The sequence below is a fragment of the Dipodomys spectabilis genome, unplaced genomic scaffold (assembly GCF_019054845.1).
Source record: "Dipodomys spectabilis isolate Male_0828 unplaced genomic scaffold, ASM1905484v1 ptg000096l, whole genome shotgun sequence".
In the NCBI taxonomy this organism is placed as follows: Eukaryota; Metazoa; Chordata; class Mammalia; order Rodentia; family Heteromyidae; genus Dipodomys; species Dipodomys spectabilis.
This window is the reverse complement of record NW_024870773.1, coordinates 16885980-16906636: the sequence shown is the minus strand read 5'-3', so window position 1 is coordinate 16906636 and position 20657 is coordinate 16885980. Positions and strand designations below refer to the sequence as shown.

Sequence of the window (20657 nt, the reverse complement as noted above, 5' to 3'; positions counted from 1 at the left end):
CATGGATCTAGTTATTTAGTCTTTTTTTTGTTTGTTTGTTTTAATTCCAGAACTACCTATATTCTTAGTCTGTTCTGATATATTTTAATTAATTGGCAGTGCTGGGACTGAACCCAGGGCCTCACACGAGCAACACAAGTGCTCTACCACTGAGTTACATCTCTGGGCTTGTGTGGGTGGAATTTCATTTAGGAAGGGCCTTGGGGTTGCTCCATCTCCCATGGGCACGGTGGGGCAGGTAGAAGACTTTTAGAGGAAGTGCTGCAGCTGGACAGGGGAAGGCACCATGGGGAAGAGGAAGGAAGGACACAGGGCCGGAGCATGCAGTGGTGATGGCTGGTGAGAGCCGTGGGCATAGTCCAGCTGGGCAGTGGCTGGTAAAAGGGGGAGGAGAGAGCAAGGGGGCCGGGTTTCGGGGTGGCACCATGACAAGCAAGGAGCCCTGAGCACTGCCTGGGACCTGAATGGCAGGCAAGCAGAGGGGAACTGCAGGAGAACTCTGCACGTCGTTGATAAGCGCGAGTCACATAGTTAGGATGGAAATCCTGCTGCAGAATGATTCATCTGGCAGGTTGGGGCTGGGACAGGAGAGAGGGATGAGGGAGGACCAGCAAAGATGTCTTGTGTCTTGTAATGAGATCCTGGGGCAGAGGAGGAAGGACCTTTGTGTTCATGGGTAAGGCGGGGTGGGAGGGCATGGGGGACGGATAGGGAACGGGTGGAGGGGGGCCACCACCAGGCAGGCACGGGGTTTCACAGCGACATTCTCAACCCTTAACCCAGAAGCCTAAATACACTCCCACCCCTCCTTTGCCCCCCACCCCCTGCCTCCCAAATCAATACAGGAGGTCTAGAAACTGAGGGCTGGGTGTGGTGGTGCATGCCTGTGATCTGAGCTATGGGACAAAATGTGAGACCTTATCAGAAAAGAATGAAAAAAAAAAGGGGGTGAGCATGGGGGGAAGCGTCACAGCTCAAGCTGAACAGCATTTACTTAGCAAGCGTAAGACCCTGAGTTCAAACCCCAGTAATGCGGAGAGAGACAGAGACAGACAGAGATTGAGAGGGAGAGGGAAAGAGGGAGAGCGAGGGGCAGAGGGGGAGGGGGAGGGGGAGGACCAGCCCCCCTTCCCTGCAGTGGGAGTCTGGGACACAAAGTGGCACAAGGGCGCTTTCAGGATATTGGAGACCTGGGAACATGGGGAGGAAAGGATGACCAAGACTGATGTCTCGCTCGAGCTAACATTACCTGTTGCTCTGGTCACTCCTCTGTCACAAAAGAACTTCACTAACTGGTTCTTGTTCCCTTCCCAGAAGAGATGGGGGCACCGGAAGTCATAACAGGGTTGGACATTTGGCACTGAAAATGAATCTTAGCCAGGTGCCGGTGGCTCACGCCTGCTATCCTAGCTACTCAGGAGGCTGAGATCTGAGGATTGTGATTCGAAGCTAGTCTGGGCAGGCGAGACCATAAGACTCTAATATCCAATTAACCACCGAAAAGACAGAAGCAGAGCTATGGCTCAAACTGTAGAGTGCTAGGCTTGAACACAAAAGCTCAGGGACTGTCAGGCCCTGAGTTCAAGCCCCAGGATCAGCGCACGCACGCACACACACACACACACACACGCACGCACGCACGCACGCACGCACGCGCACACACACACACACACACGCACGCACGCACACACGCATACACACCAGAACAGAAAATGCATTTCTGTTTCTTGGATGCCTCCATATACCTCCATGTATGAAGCAGACAATAAAATATTCCAATCTGACTTGTAATAAGTAGAGCCAAGAGGACTGGGTAAATAACTCACCAGACGTTCCCCACATCAAGAGCAATGACTATTATTATTGCAATTATCATTATTGCTAGGACTTGGGTAGGCCTTTTATGTTTTCCCTCTGAAAAACCACTTATCACTGCCTGCCTGAGGTTTCCCCAGAGGGCAAAAAAATTAACTGCCACTTAATATATTTCTATGTAATTAATGTTCCCCCTCCTAATCATTTGGTTTAACACCCACAGCAAGACTCAGAAATGGTTCCGAGTTTTGGAATTCTTAACTTTGGCTGGAGACGGTGATGGTGTGGCTTTGCTAAGACTCGTTATGAAAATATCACAGCTGTGCCTTTTACCTGTCATCCTAGCTACCCAGGAGGTTGAGGTCTGGAGGATGGCAGATCAAGGCCAGCCTGGGCCATAAAAGTCTGAGAGTCTCCATTTTCATGTAACCAATAAAAAGCTGGGTGGCTCAAGTGCTAGTGCACACCAGCTGAACAAGGAAGCTGAGTGAGTGTGAGGTCCTAAGTTCAAACCCCAGTACAGAGCTGGGGGAAAGGGGATAAACTGCCAAGGGACAGGGCTGGAGCATCTAATGGAAATAGGATAATGTCGATAATGTCCATGGCTGGCCAGATGTGGAAAGGGCATCCCCCCACGCTGTCTCAGAAGGTACCAGAGGTGGATTTTCTTCCCTCCAACTAGTCTAGACTCTGGTTGGTTCTGTGTTTGTTTTGCTCATGGCTAGTGCTCTATCACTTCGAGTTTATGAATGGTTAACTGGAGCAAGAGTCTCATGGAGGCTTTTCTGCCCAGGCTGGCTTTGAACCACAATCCTTAGATCTCAGCCTCCTGAGTAGCTAGGATTACAGGTGTGAACTACCGACATCAGGACTCTGTGTTGATTTTTGATCCAAATCTATTTCCACCTCTCACCACGACATGAATACTCCACAGGAAACTATACACAAACTACAGATTCTCTGTTTAGTATTTTTCTTTTAAATCCCATTTTACCTCCGGGCCAAAGGAAATACTCTAAAAGGATTCCAATCAATAACACCCACCCGCTTTCGACTCAGTCATGGATGTGGGCAGGAATCCAGCTGCCACCTGGCCTGGCTTTCCCCCTCAGCCAAGGCTGTCTCCATTACCGCATGCACAACAACTCAGACTTCACCACTATCCCTCCATTGAGAGCCAGAAATCAAAACCTACCATCTTCAAGAACAAGGGCATCGGAGAGGGAGCTGTCCTCGCTGGCAATATTTCCATCTAGAAGACCAAAAATAAACAAATAAGTAAAGCTGAATCTAAGAGGTTGGGTTGGTTCCTCTGTGGGAACAAAAGGACTTGGGTGTATGACCACCCCTTCCCCTTCTCTTTCTAATGCCAAAGAAAGAATCCATGGAATACAATGGCAGTGCTTTGAGGTGTTTTGACAGGCCCTACCCCAGAGAGCACAAGGCACCCGCCTTTGTGGGTTTTGTTCTGATTGAGGGGATACCACTGCAGAGCGTTTTCCTATCACATAAAGGCTGCCAGGTCCCACTAAGCACATCATTGTCCCAGCACTAACTCGGGGCATGTACTGACTGCACCAGAGGAAGTCAACTGCTATTTATGACACAAATGCGAAACTCGAGAAGGGAACTTAAGTTTTGCTCACATGGCAATAAATGGTTTCTCAATAAACTGAAGTCATTAGGAGAGAAAACATGCCTGCTAAGTACAGACTCTGTCTCTCTAAAGCTTATTTTTATAGACACCATTCAATTACGAGCACACCCAACTGGTTGACAGTAAAATAATCCTCCTTATTTCACATAAATTAAATTCCACTGGGGAAACTAAGGTAAACCTAGGAAGATGGGTTTGTCTGAACTTGCTCTGTTCCCTGGCAAGTCAGCAAAGGGCTACACTCTTCAGATTCCAAGTTTAGAGTTTTATCTTTAATTTTTTTGTTTAGTGGTACTGGGGTTTGAACTCAGGGACCTGTGCTTTGAGCCATGCCTCCAGCCCTTTTTAGTTACCAGGTTTGGGCCTGGGCTGGCCTTGAACTATGATCCTCCTGTTACAAGTACGGTACCTGGGATTATGGATCTATGCCACTACTCCAGGCTTGTTCTTTGAGATAGGGTCTCCCTATCTTTTTTTTTTTTTTTTTAAACCTGAGCTGGCCTCAGGTTTTTGGATTTTTTTCCGCAGAGCTGGAAAGTCCAAGTGCCTTGGAGGGGCAGATGTGGGCCTCAAAGGAGGTGTAAGCGAGAGAAGGCTGTGTGTAAGAAAGTTGGGGAAAGTGGAGATAGTAGAGAGATGGCCATTTCTAGTTTCCTAGAGCATGAAAGGATTTTTTTTAATGGCCTTCCCATTGGAATTCACTTCTTTATATTGTCAGGTGGATGTGGGCAAGGGGATGGAAGGTTCTGATCCGAATCTCCAGCCTGCCATTGCTTCCCTGGTATGCCCACATTTTAGGCTGTAGACACATATATAATTGTGGCACAAGATACCCAACATGCAGTTCATAATGCCTAACCATTCTGCGCTCCATGCAGGGACACAGCATACCCTTCACAGTTGTCCGACCTGTCTGGATAATAAACCTCCCAGGCTGCATCCACCCAGAACCCTCCCCCTCCCAATAAACCTTTTGGAAACTTCTATTCTTCTGCCTTTCTAGAGCAAAAGTATATACAGAACACTCCACATAGGCTATCAAGAATCTGCGGACTTAAGAGAAAAGAAAAAGTTTACGATCATTAGGGAGACTCGAAGTGTGTTGGCGGATGGAGGGGAATTTCCTTCTGGAATTTACCAAACATCATTAGCCAAACCCTTAAGCCCAGATGGGGGGTTCAGGGCTCCGGACAATCTGAGGGGATAGCCAGGGCCTCCCAAGTCACAGTTTTTGCTAGAAGGGTCCTGGCCACCCAATCAGCCTGGGGTGGGAGATTGGGGGGCCAGAGGGTAGCAGGGAGTGGTCCCCTACTTGCTTATCCTACAAGCTGTCCACCTTGCCTTCCAGCCTTGGAGAGGAGTAGGCAGATCCCTGAGATTGGCAGGGGTGGGAGTGGAGGTGGGGGTGGGTTAGGGAGTGGGTTAGCTCTGGCCTAGCCTGGGCTAGCCTAGTCACCCTGATCATGGTGAGGAGTGGGGGGGGTGTGTGGGTGTTGCTTGCTCCTTCAGGGGAGACATCAGAGGTGAGGTCCTGAGACCCTTGCCTCCCCCTCCCCCCACGGGGCTGTCACTGTGTGCACGTGGCCGCTATGTGGCCGTGGGAGGGGCTGGCACTGACCGTCTATGACCAGCGAGGTCCTCTGCGTGGGTTTCTTCCCGGACTTGACTCGGTTCTCGTTGATGGCATTTTCAATCTCCTGCAGCTTCTTCAGTGCATTCAGGTACGAGGTTTTTCTTTGTTTTTTCAGTTTCTTGCTGACGTTGGGGTCACTGGCCAGGCGGCGGGCAGCCTCGGTGATCTGGGACTGAATGGCGAACTCTCGTTCCAGGCGCTCCAGCTCTGCTTCCTGTGGTTTTTTGTATTCATTTATTTTGGGGGGAGTCATCATCTATCATGGAAGATGGCACATGGGGGGTGGGGCTCCAACCCCCCCATCCTACCCTGAATCCCTTCCCAAGCTTTGCCTGGCTTCATTTCTCCCGCCTCGAACAAGGCTCCTGGGGACATTCATCCAGCTGTCATTTTCCTTCCATTTGGGGCACAGGAAGTGGCCCGATTTCTAGAACAGTCTTCTGAGTTAGCTCACCCCTGCCCTCTGTCACACTTTCGTGTCCCTCGTGTTGGGACACGTCCTCACTGACCTGGCTGCTTTTACAAGCCCCAGCCATCCACACACCTGCCTGCTCAGGGAGCCCTGCCCGGCTTGGCCCCCACACGGGGCCTGCAGAGTAGGTGGTGGTAGAACCAGTTTTCCCTCAGCAACTTGGATGGTGTTCAGGGTCCCCTTCCTTCCTCTTTCTGGGCTAGCTCCCTCCTGGCTCAGCCCCTGTCTTTGGCCAGGATGTCAGAGGTGCCCCAGGTTCCCTCCCCACCCCATGTTGATGGCGTGTCTGCTGCCAGCCTCTGTGGCACAGCTGTTCCTCTGCATGATTGGAGGACGGGGGGAGGCAAAGGCAGGACCCCCCTTAATGCATCAGGATGTCCGCTCCTTAATTTCCTCTCTTTCCCCTGAGAGCCGGCTCTGTGATGCTCACATTTGCGCCTCTTTACTGTCGCAGGCTGGGTACCTGGGAGCTCATGGGAGTCTGCCCAACCCTCAGGAGCCCACAACAGACAGTACAACCAAGACCCCAAAGTGGCCAGGGGACAGCTTCTCATCTATCACTCACTTAACCCTAGCACTGCAAACCTGGCCTGGGCAGACCTCATTGTGGGTGTGCACTCAGCCTCCTGGGGGACCTGAGACTGCAGTTTTAGGTGATTTCCTAGCACTTCCAGGGACCCACCCCCACCCCAGGCACCTGAGTGTCCTCCTCTCTGTGTCCACACCATGTCTCACGCTAGGAAGCCATGTTCCTCTCAATCGCTTTCTCAAAAGACTGAAAGTACACTCCATTCTGTTCCCTGGGCTCAGTCCTGCCCTCTTGGGTCTCATGTTAATGAGTAACTATTCAGAAGAGATTTGGGGAGACCCTGGAGCAGAAGGTCCACTTGCCCTTCATTTCTGGATGATACTTGCTGCTGGATACTTGCTACTCAATCAGAGGTTCAAGTGTTTTGTTTTGGGAGCCTCTATCCCCCCCAAACTGATTTCTCCAGTCTTGGCCCTCACCAGTGTTCAGACAAAACAGGATCAAAAAACAAACAAAAAAAACCTTTTGAAATAAGTCTCTCCCAAATACAGACACGTGAGTCCAGGATGGATTTCACGCCTTTTGCCCGAATACACACTAGTTTCAGCAACCAGGTAAATTCAGACGGGGAAGGCAGGCCTTTCTGAACAGTGCCCCTGGGGACAAGGCCCTGCCTTTCCCTCTCCTCCTGCTCCCCTCCACAGACCCGATGAGGTAAGACTCTGAGTCACCGCGGCAGGGCCACCACTGCAGAGACAAGGAGGTACAGGCATCCCCAGAATGTTCCCCTCAAACTTAACGGGGGCCACTAGCAACTGGCCTAGAGTGTTAGACAAATAAACTTCAACCAAAGCCAAAGGCCTCCAAAGGTAAACAAAGTCATCCTCCTAAGAGAACCACATACCAAGGAACCAGCTCACTCTGCAAGAGACGAAGGCGAGCTCCTGGTATTAGGAAGCAATGGAGAAACCTTTGCAGAGAACTTGGAGGTCCTAAGGGAGGGGGAAGGGAAGGGAAGGGAAGGGCACCGCACCTCTCCTTTGGGCAGGATTTTCTGCTCATCCAGCTTGAACGCAGTCCCTATTCTTCTCCGAACAATAGGCGGTTCCTCTCCTGGATCTAGGGGATATTCGACAGGCAGTTTCCCAGTGAGCTCCTGTGTGTATGGAAACAGCATTCAGAGCGGTGATAAATCATCGCACAGCACGTGTGCCAGCATTGATGCTACACGCACACGATCATGCACGCACCCATCAACACACACATTCCATATATAAATAAGTCTATGCCTAAATAAGACTTCAGGAAATGAAATTTCACCTCTATAAAAATGTGTGACATTCTTTTCTCTACAGAATACCTGCACTTTGGAAAGTTGTTTTTTTTATTATTATTATTTCTTTCCTTTTTCCCCAGAATCAATTTCTATCAAAAGTAAATAAAAGTTTGACTGGCTTAAACACAACTACAATTCGACTCACTTGCCAATCTACTTAGAAACCCCCTATACCCACAGTGGCAAGATCACAGCCAGGCAAGATCACACAACCAGTATGCAGCAGCTATACCATCTATAGGGACTTTCTATTCTAAACCCTGTCCTCTGACTTTCTAGGAAAGGGAGGTACTGGGGTTTTGAACTCAGGACCTTGCACTTGCTTGGGCCATACTCCATAGTCCAACCATGTGTTCTCTGCCCTGTATCAAATATCCCCTGCAATATCTCAGTTGAAAAGTTCTTTCAAGTGATTTCTCTTAAGAGGAGTGGTATTTATATGGTGAATCACAGAAAAAAATGCACTACATAATTTAAAGACTGAGTATGGACAGTAAATACTCCACTCTGGCCAGATACTCAAGGAATAGGCTGAACGTAAAAAGACACTAATCCGGGCACCAGTGGCTCACACCCTGTAATCCTAGCTACTCAGGAGACTGAGATCTGAGGATCACGGTTCAAAGCCAGCCTGGGCAGGAAAGTCCGTGAGACTCTATCTCCAATAAATCACAAGAAAACCAGAAGTGATGCTGTGGCTCAAGTGGTAGAGCACTCACCTTGAGCTGAAGAGATGAGGGACAGTGCTAAGGCCCAGAGCTCAAGCCCCACAACAGACCAAAAACAAAAAAAAAGACACTAACCTGGGCTGGGAATGTGGCTCGGTGGTAGAGTGCTTGCCTAGCATGCATGAAGCCCTGGGTTCGGTTCCTCAGTACCACATACACAGAAAAGGCCAGAAGTGGCACTGTGGCTCAAGTGGTAGTGCTAGCCTTGAGCAAAAGAAACTCAGGAACAGTGCTCAGGCTCAGACAGTTCAAGCCCCAGGACTGGCAAAAAAAAAAAAAAAAAAGAAAAAAAAAGACTAACGTGTGTAAAATTAAGAGTTTTAAGTTAATCTATTTTCACTGACAAGGTATCTAATGAATTCTGTAATTCTGTTGAGTGTGTGCTTTGGGCTCTGGGGATCTAATTATCGGGGATAGAATGACAGACCCCGATGAACACAACAACCCAGGGTCAGTGCAAGATCTCAGGAATGAAGTAGATCAGGATTAGAAGTAGGCCCTCCATGAGTGTGCTACATTGAGGCTTCATGAATAAAGATCAACTGGAGTAAGCAGCTGACCCAGGCTGTGGAGGCTTAGCCTGACTGGACTGCAAGAGGTAACCTCCAAAACTACTGTGTTCCGCCAAGGACAATGTCCAGCAAAGACCAGGTCTGGCCCTAAACCAATGCAGATGCTATATACACAATGACGCAGCGGGCTGCTCTGATCAGGAAGGGCTTAGCAGTGTCTGGGAACTGCGAGTATCCCAGGAAAAGGCTTTTGGGCTGGCCAATCCAGTCCTTAGCAGCCAATGGCAGGGGATCCCACCGCAGGGAGGGGTCACTGCGGCCTCTCTCATTCTGCTGTGTGCTGATGTACTGCTGTGCTTGTGCATGTACCCACAGAGACGCACACCATCGGCTCTCCTGCATCTCTGCTGTCCTGCATCTCTTTCCTGCTGCACCCACATCACTGGGAGTGACCTGGTAGTTTTTTTTTTTTATTCCTCTGTGTAAGCATTTCAGAGCACAATGGCCACTATCGGAGCACAGACCATTTTGCTATGTCAGTCTCTGTTTTTATTCTTTAAAAAAAATGCCATTCAAATATCTCCCAAGCAGTCACGTGTCTATTCTGCAACTTTTTATCCTGTTCCCCTCCAAGGCTGTCGATAAATGAATGCAAACTATCGAGGGTTCCACATGGTCAGGACTTTTCTTTTTTTCCTGCCTTGAAACTTAGGAAAAAAGGAGAGGAAAGGTTGTTATGGTGTCATGGGTTTATAACTCTAAAGGGTTTGTGGTTTTAAAATATATGGTAAAAATGGGGCTACTGGTTTTCCACCATTGGCTTGAAGTCACCTGGGTTTGAGGCTTGATTCCACAGGTATTTAATTTGATTTTATATGTAACCAGAGCTGCATGGCAGAGAGGTAACTTTAATGCACTGCTGTGCGTGGCGCCTTCATTGGGTTTATGTCTTTATAGAAAGTCCAAAGCTCCCACTAGGCCTCCTGCCTGCCCTGGCTCTCCAGGGCTCAGCCCTGATTTCCTGACTTTTCTGAGAGCTAAAAGGGGAGCGAGTTAAGCAGAAAGGAACAAGTAGCTGCCTTTGGGTTTTTGGTTTTTTTCCCTTCTGCTGCTCAAGTTGGATTTTGTGTTGTCAACGTTGTACGAAGTGGGAGCTCTGTGTTCTGATTTGGTTTTTGTTTGAGGCGAGACCGTGGGACTGTTAAAAGCCTCACACTCACCTCGCCTGGACATGTTTCTTCTATTTTCTAATGGAGATTCACTGCTGGGTTTAGAGACTTTTCTTTTATTAAAAACAAAACAAAGCTGTACATATTATTAAAGACAGACACTGAAACCCATATATATATATATATATATATATATATATATATATATATATATATATATATATAATTTTTTTTCCTATTGTTCCAGCATATTCTTTGTAAAATCGTTGCTAACATTAACGGTATCACATAGCACATTCCCCCTGGCTGGGACGATTGCTTTCCTAAGATTTCCAATGGATTTGTGCTAATGTGGTTCTGCTTTGAGTGGGCTCTGGTTTAAATCAATCCAGACCATAATTAAGCCAAGTTGAAGTGTAATGTGATCTCATTCTACAACCCCCTCCTGATGCAAGGCATTAGTATTTGGGGGGCTCACACTTTGTTTGGGAAGCTCTTTCTAGTTCCCATTCTGAACTGTTTACCCACAGAGCTCTGTGTCATGTTCTGATCGCCCAGAATAGCAACTTCCCCATGCCCACGTGCAAGCACACCACACGCACACACAGGCACACTAAACATTGAAGTCCCTGAACATTGGTGACCAAGAGCCATACAGTCCACAACAGAAGAAGGTACAAATGCACATTGTAAACACAGGCACAAATAAACATAGGCATGGATGGCAGAAGTCACTACGTGCTCATAAAAATGAAGACGAGACTAGATAGAAGCTAGAGGAGACATTGCTTTACATCCAATTCATAATGCTAGACTACAATGCTAGACTAAGTTTTATAATGCTAGACTAACACTGCATTGAAAAATTTAAAAATGTTGGGTGCCAGTGGCTCACGCCTGTAATCCTAGCTACTCAGAAGGCTAAGACCTGAGGATCATGGTTCAAAACCAGCCTGAGCAGGAAAGTCTATGAGCCTCTTATCTCCAATTAACCACCAGAAAACTGGAAGTGGTGCTGTGGCTTGAGTGTTTAAGAGCACTAGCCTTGAGCTGAAGAGCTCAGAGACAGTGCCTAGGCGTACAGTTCAAGGCCTACAACTGAAAAAAAAAATCACAAAAAAATCCAAAAATTAAAAAAAAAAAGTCTGTAATCCTAGCTACTCAAGAGGCTGAGATCAGAGGATCAAAGTTGAAAGCCAGCTGGGGTCAGACATATGAAGAGAATCTTATTTCCAATTAACCAGCAAAATGCCAGAATACTATGTCGGGAACTTAAAAGATTTCCTGAGCATTGCCAAGCACTGGTGGCCCACGCCTGTGACCTTAGGAGGCTGAGATCTGATGATCATAGTTCAAAGCCAGCACTGGCAGGAAAGTCCATGAGACATTTACCTCCATTAATCACCAAAAAAGCCAAAAGTAGAGAGTTATGGCTCAAGTGATAAGAGTGGCTAGCCTTATGCAAGAAAGCTCGGGGACAGTGCACAGGCCCTGAGTTCAAGCAACAGAACCAGTACCAAAGAATTTTAAAATATTAAACCTAATTAAAAAATGGATTACTGAGTATTTCAGTCACATCTTGTAACCTTGCAGACCCACAATGATATCTGAAATGTCTTTAGGAAAAGCAAACGCTTCCCCCAACCATAAATCCAGATAGATACTCTTGGAAAAATAGAGTCAAGCCACTCTAACGAATGAGGTAATGACACGAGAGGAAATGTTTTATAAGCCTCCGTGCATGGAAAAGGAATTGTTCATCTGCCTTGTCATTGGACTTCTGGCAGGGTCCCAGTTAGGGGACTGCTGGCACCAATTATAACAAGTGATTTTCTCTCCAGATCTACTTCCTGTGTGTGCCAGAGTACCTGGTAGAGGTTTGGAGGTTGCCAGAACCGGCTCCACCCTTCCTTCCTTCCATAGGTATAGATGATGACGTCAGACAACACAGGTTTAACTGCTTACCGCTTCCCGGAGACACAGACGCTTCAGCTCCTCCAGCCGCTGGCGCAATGTCTCCTCCAGAGCTTCCTGCCTGGATTTCAAGGCAGCCAGCATGTCTTTCTTGGCTGACTGGGAGCTATCTGATTCCTGAGAACCTGTCAATAAACAGCAGGGTTACTAGGCCAGCTGACCGGGAGACGCACATCTGGACCAGTAATGAATTTAACTGGAGCCCACACTGTGGATCTGGGGTTTATCCTGAGGAACCAAGGGAGTGTGAAATTAAACAGGTGCTTGGCCTTCTGAGCAGGAGGAGTGCATTCCAGCACTGCCTGGAATTTATAGAGAGTCAGAGGACTGGCAGGAAAATGGACACTTCTGACAAAAAGATTCAAGATATGTCATGTGCCCACTGGAATTGCACCAGCCATTTTTAATATGCTTTGCACAATGAGGAGAGAAAAGTAAAGTGCAAGTCAATAATTTTAACACTTTTAAAAAATATGTTCTCTGGTCCATTTAAAAATGCTGTTTTTTTTTCTTTTTTGGGGGGGATGGAGAGGGCTTGGACATGGTAGGAGGATCATGAATTTGAGGCTGTCTAGCAAGATATGGCGTCAAAAACAAACCCACCTAATTTTATTATAATTAGTTTATTTTTACTTGGTGAAAAGCTTATGCCTGCTTATCATAAATATTTAATGTAGGATGGCATTGATCAAAGCTGCATTGTACTCATAAACTTAGTTTAAAAAATGTAAATAAGTATAAAATAGTCATCCAGTCATCCAGTTATGCCTTTTCTTTTGACCTTTTCTTCTACTGAAAAAATAAATTAGAGCTGGGCCTGGTGGCTCATGCTTATAATTTTAATCAGGAGGCTGAGATCTGAGAATCACAGTTCAAAGCTCGCGCACACACACACACACACACACACTAAACAGAGCCTCTGAGCAGCAAGCTCATATTCCTTTCCATACCGGGTGTCTTAGATTGTCACAGATCTGACGATGAAGAACTCTCAATAGCACATTTTAACTTAGATTTTGTTCTTTTCTTTCTCTGGTTCATTTGAACTTGATTTTGAGAATCTCTATTACCGATTACTGAACACCTATTGCTAATCAACACTGATCCTATGTACCATTCTTTTGCCTACCCAATAGCAAATCAGTTAGCTCGAATGGACAAGCAAATAAATGTTATCAGTCATACATTTGGATGGTATAATTAAAATATATCTCATCTTGGTAAGGGGAAAAAAAAAACAATCTAGCACCTGTATAAGGTTTCTTTGTTGAAACTACCTTCCAAGTGTCCAAGTAAGTTGAAACTCCTGGATTTTGATGTGCTTCACGCACTTGCAGGTTTCCAAATTCAATAGCAAACTCATGCAAAAGCATGGCCCATGCTGAGACTCTATTACCTCATGGTTCTCTTATGCTAAGTCCATATGGTGTTGCACGCACGAAAGGTATCATCGGATATTACTGCAGGCTCTCTTTTTTGAGATGGTTCAGGTTTTCTACTGCCATGTGTCAACTGCCCTGAGCTTCCCACTCAGCCTACAGCCATCCAAGGCAAGATGGTGGAAGCATTGCACATTTTTATCTGGTTTTCTTCGTATCAGTCATTTGAAGACATGGGAAAATCTAATGAGGAACTCCCTGTTTTATCATGTAAAACATTTGAGGCTGGAACTGAATAGTGGAAGGAAGTCAGACTTCAGATTTTTTTTTTTTAAATGGGCCTAGGGAAATTTGGATCCAAAGAGATTAAAGGATTTCTAGCGCGAGTGAAAAACTCATTGTTTTCTCTTTCACCTCTGCCTCACCTCTCAATAGGAAATGATTTATTAAGTAAAATTTAAGAACTGTGTTCAAAAATCGTAACAGAAATTCAGGGAAGTCAAGCACACTATTTTTGGATGATTGCGTCTCCAGCGATGGGATTAGTTAAGAGTTGGCCTTGAGGTCCAGGGCTCATTAAAGCTACCTAAATTATAATTATTTATAATAATCTACATACCAAACCCACATCAGGCAGACCAGAATCTTGGCAGGGTGGGTGGTTTTGGAGAACTGCTCTATGTGTACCTGGCCTTCCTAAGGATAGCTTTCTCCACTGTACACCTTTAAGCTTAGAAATCCTTTCAGGAACAATTTCAGGCCCAGGGGTGAAGTTATAGCCCTGCAAAGCACTGAGCTAGCCTGCCAGGAACATGCAGATTTCCAGTTTAAAAGTAACTCTATTTTTGAAGCAAGGGCAAGATGGATCTAGGTTTCCTTTTTTTTTTTTTTGGTCCGGTCGTGGGGCCTGAACTCTGGGCCTGGGCACTGTTCCTCAGCTCTTCAGCTCAAGGCTAGCGCTCTACCACTTGAGCACTTGAGCCCCAGCGCCACTTCTGGCTTCTTTTCTTTTTGCTTATGTGGTGCTGAGGAATTGAACCCAGGGCCTCAGGCATGCAAGGCAAGTGCTCTACCACTGAGCCACCTTCCCAGCCCCGGATCTAGGTTTTCTAAAGTATGCTGCATGACTACTAACAATGGGGAGGGGAAGAGAGGGAGAAACAGGGATGGCGCAGGGAAGGACGAGAGAGGGAAGAGGAGGAAGAAGAGAGAGAAGGGGAGAAAAGAGAAAGGAAGGAAGAAAGAGAGAGGAAGAGGAGGAGGGGGACAAAGGGAAGGAGGGATGGAGAAGACAGGGAGGGAGGGAAAGAGGAAGGAAGGAAAAGGGACAGAGAGACAAGGAGGAGGAGGAGGAGGAGGAAAAGAGGAGGAGGAAGTAGGGAGAGAGGAACAGGGAAGAAGAGAGATAGCCCAGAGAGGAGAGAAACAAGGGAGGCAGAGATGAAAGAGAGAGAGATCCAAAAGGCATCCCCCTCCGGAGGAGTCCAAAGTGCTGAGTGATGAGGGCGGGTGTCCACCCCCGCCACCGCCCCCCCTCCACCGTCATTCCTGAAGGAGTCTACCACGCTAACCAGGAAAAGGAAGCCAAAAGTCAGATCCACTCTTTTGATGGCAAAAGAGGAAACTGAGTCGGGGAAGAGCTCTACAGCTCACGATTATACAGGGAATGGTTCTAGACAAGAAGATAATTGTAAATGAGCATCCAGGGTCGGGGAATGAAGTGAAACTATTGGTTCCTGTGATTTATCCACTGCGTTCTTAAACACGTCACTGCCTTTGCCATGCAAGGCTAAGTTGAGCCACACAAGATGGGAGAGGAGAAAGAGGGAGATAGAGAGAGGGGGGAGAGGGAGAGAAGGGGGAGAGAGAGAGAGGGAAGAAGAGAGAATGAGAGAGGGGAAGAGAGAGGGAGAGAGGGGGAGGGAGGGAGGGATTGAAGGTGAGGGAAGGAGGGAAACAAGGAAGGAGGTAAGGAGAGAGGGGGAGAGGGGGAGGGAAAGAGGGAGGGGGAGGAGGAAAAGAGGAAGAGGGGAAGAGAGGGAGATGGAGAGAAATCTCTTCTGCTCCCTTGGAAAAGATGAAGGAATGAGGGCAGAGACCTCTGACTTTCCATCACACATCTGGGGGACAGTGTAAAGCCTCAAGGTTCCAAGTTTCTCAGAGCCATCACGGCCCCATCAATAAAATGCCCGACTGACTGCTCTCCAAGATTCTCTCAAACTAGAAGAATCTATTATTTCATAAACAATTTACTCAGGTAGTTCCCACTTATCACTAGCCATCATTTCTGTAATTTGTATAAAAGTGCAATTGGACCCTTCTCTCTCTCTCTCTCTCCCTCCCTTGTTTGTTCTCTCTTTTAAGTTTTAAACTCAGGATCTTGTACTTACCACTATACCACTTGAGCCACTGCTCCAGCTCTTTTTGTGTTAGCCCATTTTGCAATTAGGGGCTCCCACTTTTTGCCCCCCAGGGCTCTCCTTGGACCCAGTGATTTTCCTATTCAGTGCTTAGCAAACACCTCCTACTTGATGCCAAGTTGAAAATAATAACGTTTTGACTTTGGCTCTTTTATGACGACATTTTGCTCCTAATTCAAAGAACTTTATTGAAACAGGTCATCAGTAATCAGGCCAATGCAGAGGAGGCAAGGGGCTGATCATAAAGACCACATTATTATGATGTGCCAGTACTGAACTCAGGGCTTTGAGGTCTCTCTTGGCTTTTTTGTCAAGGCTGACACTTTACCACTCCAGCCACACCTCCACTTCTGGCTTCTGGGGTAGTTAGAGATAAGAGTCTCACAGACTTTCCTGTGGAGCCATGATCCTCAGATCTCAGCCTCCTGAGTAACTAGGATTACTGGTGTGAGCCAGAGGGGCTGGGCAAGAACACAGTTCCTATTTACATAGGTGCGACAGAGAGAGATGGACACAGTCATTTTCAGAGGGCGTTGTTTGGAGATCTTTTGCCAAGACGGACGCGGGCATTCTGGAAGATCCTGGATGCAATGCCTCTATCACTCACTGTTTCCTTCCTACTTTCCAGCTGGGTCTCCACACATCAGGCCAGTATGCAGCTGCAAGCAGAGGAGCTGGATGTGAAGTCAGGAGAGCAGATAGCAACTTTCCTCCTGGCCACCACATGGCAGGATCTCCTCAGTCAGCTGCTATGGAGAATTTGGGCCAATCATTCTAAAGATCCCGGGTGGTGGGCACTGGGCACCAGGCACCGGATATGAGTGAGCATCCTGCTGTGAATGAAGGGCCCAGGCAGGAATCTGGCTCATCCGTTTTCACACAGACAGAATGCTCCTGACCAGCTAGAGAATTCCAGAAAGTATGGGGTGGGGTACCTTCTAGACAGTGCCCCCCAAGACAAAAGTCTGTTGTCCTCAAAGCAAAAGAGGGGAAATGGAAATCTGCTTTGGCCTTTAAGGGGAAATTAAAAGAGAGAGAGAGAGAGAGAGAGAGAGAGAATATGAAGACAGCATTTTCCCAGCAGATCTGTAAAAGCTGCAAGGAAAAGTTTTGGCAGGTACCCAGGAGTAAATATGGGGAAAAGGTTTGAACTCTCCTTTATGATAAAGAGATATTTATTTCCCTGACAAATCCTTGAGGATGAATTCCTGACATCAAAGATTGTCCCCAGAGACCCTGTAAAATAATGCCATATTGCCAGATGGCAGATCAACATGTCATCTCAGGGGACCTGCTCAGAGAATTCAATGTCATTTTTTTTAAAACATGAAAAGTGCATGCTTGGAAAACTTTTCATCAAGCTGAGAAAGAAATAAAAGATTTCACTTTGGAGAGTACTGAAATCGAAGCTCATTGAAAAGCAAGTGCCTTTGGGGTGGTAGCTGTGGCCTCTGGGATGATGACTTTGCTTTCTGGGGAGATCCACATTCTCAGTGGCATGTTCCCCAAAGAGGAAGGAAGACAAATGTCACTCCAAAGGGGAGATGTGGAGTGTGAGGGAAAAAAAGAGAGGGAGGAAGGGAGAGAAGTACGAGGAAAAAACAGACAGATAGATGGACACAGAGGAAGTGTGATAAATAGAGAGAAAAAGAGAAATAATCAATGGCTCACACCTGTAATCCTAGTTACTCGGGATCTGAGATCTGAGAATTACAATTCAAAGCCAGTGAGGGCAGGGAAGTCTATGAGACTCTGATCTCCATTAAGCTACAAAAAAAAAAATCTAGAATTGGAGCTGTGGCTCAAGTGGTAGAGCACTAGCCTTGAGTGAAAAAAGATCAGAGAGAGAGTACCCAGGCAATATCCGCCCCCCCAACCCCAAAAAGGTACCAGCATCTGCTAAAATAGCTAAGTGAAACAATCCTATGTTAGTAGCATAGTTTCTATAGCTTACACTGAGAAAGGAGAGGGCTGATATTTCTGGTCCCAGGGTTGCTAGTCTATTGCAATGTGGAATTGGGAGATGAACTGCAAGGCTCAAAGATCTCTCTTCTATGCTCCCTAGCGCATAGAAGAGCTCACCAAACAGGAACAGAGAGGTGACAGGAAGATAGATGTGTCTTCCAGGGTTGAAAATCTCATCTCTGGAAAGAGGTCTGTTTAGATGAACCATTGTCATTCTGTCTTGGCTCTCATACTGGTACGGAGATTGAACTCTTGGCATCCCGTTTGCTAGGCAAGTGAGCACACACTCTTGGCCCTTTCCACTTTGTTTTTCAGATATAGTCTTGTACTAACTTTGGCCCAGGTTGGCCTCACACCAAGGTCCTCCTACTTTTGCCTCCTTAGGGCATAAATAACAGCCATATAAGTGATTGTTACTGTATTTTTTTTCTTCTCCCTAAAATAGGAAAGAACAACCACCCTGTCTCCCTCTGATTCTTGACTCAGGTCAGGCCTGCTCAAATGAGTCCAGAAACATGGATTCTGCAGAAGGAGCCCTTTTAGCCCTTACAGTTACACAGTGCAGGATAAACAAACCCTGGAAGCATGGACTCCTTTGGCAGTACCTGGGGGCTGTGCCCAATAGTCGAGCCAAGATGAGGAGCAAAATCAAGGCTCCTGGAATCCAGCACATTGTTAGACCTAAAAGGAGAAGCACTGGGCAGCTGACAATAGAAAACTTTAAAAGGCCAGAGAGATAGACAAAAGACAGAGGAGCAATTAAAAAGAAAAAAAAAAAAAAAGGAAGGGATGCAGACACAGAGACAAAAACCAAAACAAAGGACATCAGATGATTTACAAATATATTTGAGCTGAATGTTGACAGTGATATTGGCAGGCGCCGATCAGATCACCTCTGTAGGGAGAGATTTCAGCTAGCTGGCATCCTCATTGTTATGCTAGTTATTAATAAACTGTCTCACGATGGAGGGAAGTGTTTGTATTCAGAGAAGGAGAATGTGAGAATAGTTGAGTAATAACATGGACTGAGCCCAGGCCAGGCTGGGGCCAGCGCTGAGGACAAGATGTTTCCTCTCAACCGGGTACTCACTGGTGGCTCACGCCTGTAATCCTAGATACTTAAGAGGCTGAGATCTGAGGATCATAGTTCAAAGTCAACTTAGGTAGGAAAGTCTATGAGCCTCTTATCTCCAATTAACCACCAAAAAAGCTGGGAGTGGAAATGTGGCTCAAGTTCTAGAACACCAGCCTTGAGCAAAAAGGCTAAGGGATAGCACCCAGATCTTAAGTTCAAGCCCCAAGAACAACAACAACAACAAAAGATATTTTCTCCCAGAAAGTGTCAGAACTGTGGTATGACAGCAAACTAGTTTGGTTTTATTTTACATCTTCAGCCATCGATCTTTCCCTACATCCTTTATAATCCTACTGATCACACTGAAGATGACTCCATTCTACCTCATTAACCAAACAGCTGAAGTATCTACTTAGAAATACAACATGTCACTTTGTATCATAGGTACTGGGTAGTTTATAACCCTGTATCTCCATTCAAGATGTCAACAGTTGTCTGCCTTGTCCTTACATTTAACAGAATACACAGTAACATTTTGTTGTTGGTGGTGGTGTTTAGGTGCTTAATACAAATCACACAGCTTGCACAACACCGGGTAATTTTCCTAAAATGGGTCAGAACCACTTGTTTTAAATAGCTGGAGAGTGAAACCATTCTTTCTCTGCTCTGTTCCTTCGGTGCCAGCAAGTCGCTGAAACAATGCTTAGAGCAAACTTCAGGCTCTCTCCCACTTCCAGAGGAGTTATGAAAAGACTACAGTTACAAAGCCAAGCGCAGTTGTTTTGTGTTGTTTTTGTGTTGTCCTGTTTTTCCTCCCTTTTAGTCTTTTCTGGCATCTCAACTAATGAGAGAAGAGAAAGCAGGAATGAGCCTCTCAATGAACCTCCCTCTGCCCCTCCCTAACCCCTCTACCCCCCAAAAATAAAGGATTTAAGGACCTTTAAAAACAAAACTCTGAACACATCTTAACCAAATTCACACTTGTGTCCTCTAACTGGATCTGAGCCTTCTAAAAGATGGTTCTCTCTCTCCACACAGAGGAGTAAAAGCCATGGACAGAGGAGTCATTTCCAAATTTGGAGGAAAGTTCTGGGCTCTTATGGAGCACAACAAGCTTACTGCTAACCCCAGAGGTGAGTTAGCAGACTTATTGCATCTTACACACAGATGGATTTATCCCAGCTCTGGCCTGCAGCTCTGATGTAGAGGGAACCCATGTCAAGGTTCCTGGAGGATCGAGGCCTCTGAAGCTCCGGCTCCGGCCCTTTGCAGGATTCAGGGTCCCCGCTCACGTGGAATTATTCATTCAACTACGTTACCATTTTCTTTTCAATATGCTTGCTCACAGCTCAGGGCATGAGTCAGCACGGACTTCTGACTTTTGTCAAAGATTATCACGACTTTTCTTTATTTGTGCAGCATTTGAGGCCCTGGACATTGAAGATTTCTGGATATTGGATTTCTTGGCAATGTTAAAGGTAATTTACATGCCCATAAAAAGGAAAAATTACTGATAACATGGTAATCCTTTAGCTGTATGTATGTGTGTCTGTGTCTGTGTCTGTGTGTGCATGTGCATGCATGCACCAGTCATGGGAGGCTTGAACTCAGGGTCTAGGTGCTGTTCCTGAGCTCTTTTGCTCAAGGTCAGTGCTCTACCACTTTGAGCTACTTTCAGTTTTCTGGTGGTTAACTAAGAGTCTCACAGACTTTTCTACTGGGCTGGCTTTGAACTGTGATTCTCAGATCTTAGCCTCCCGAGTAGCTACAATTACAGGCGTAAGCCACTGGCACCTGGCCTGATATTTTTTTTTTTTTTTGTCGGTCGTGGGGCTTGAACTCTGGGCCTGGGCGCTGTCCCTCAGCTCTTCAGCTCAAGGCCAGCGCCCTACCACTTGAGCTACAGCGCCACTTCCGGTTTTCTGGTGGTTTATTGGAGATAGGAGTCTCACGGTCTCTCCTGCCCGGGCTGGCTTTGAACCGCGATCCTCAG

The 20657-nt window shown here is 46.6% G+C and overlaps 1 protein-coding gene across 1 annotated transcript in view; it reads right to left on the bottom strand.

Moving 5' to 3' along the window:
- Window positions 1-20657, bottom strand: part of Frmd4a (FERM domain containing 4A) — a 194090-nt gene that overhangs the window by 16198 nt on the left and 157235 nt on the right. Inside the window, exons 15-18 of the mRNA XM_042686012.1 lie at window positions 11817-11950; window positions 7140-7262; window positions 5091-5319; window positions 3011-3067 (exon numbers count right to left, since the gene is read on the bottom strand). Of these exons, the coding sequence (XP_042541946.1) occupies window positions 3011-3067; window positions 5091-5319; window positions 7140-7262; window positions 11817-11950 (543 nt within the window). The remainder of the gene's footprint in view (window positions 1-3010; window positions 3068-5090; window positions 5320-7139; window positions 7263-11816; window positions 11951-20657) is intronic.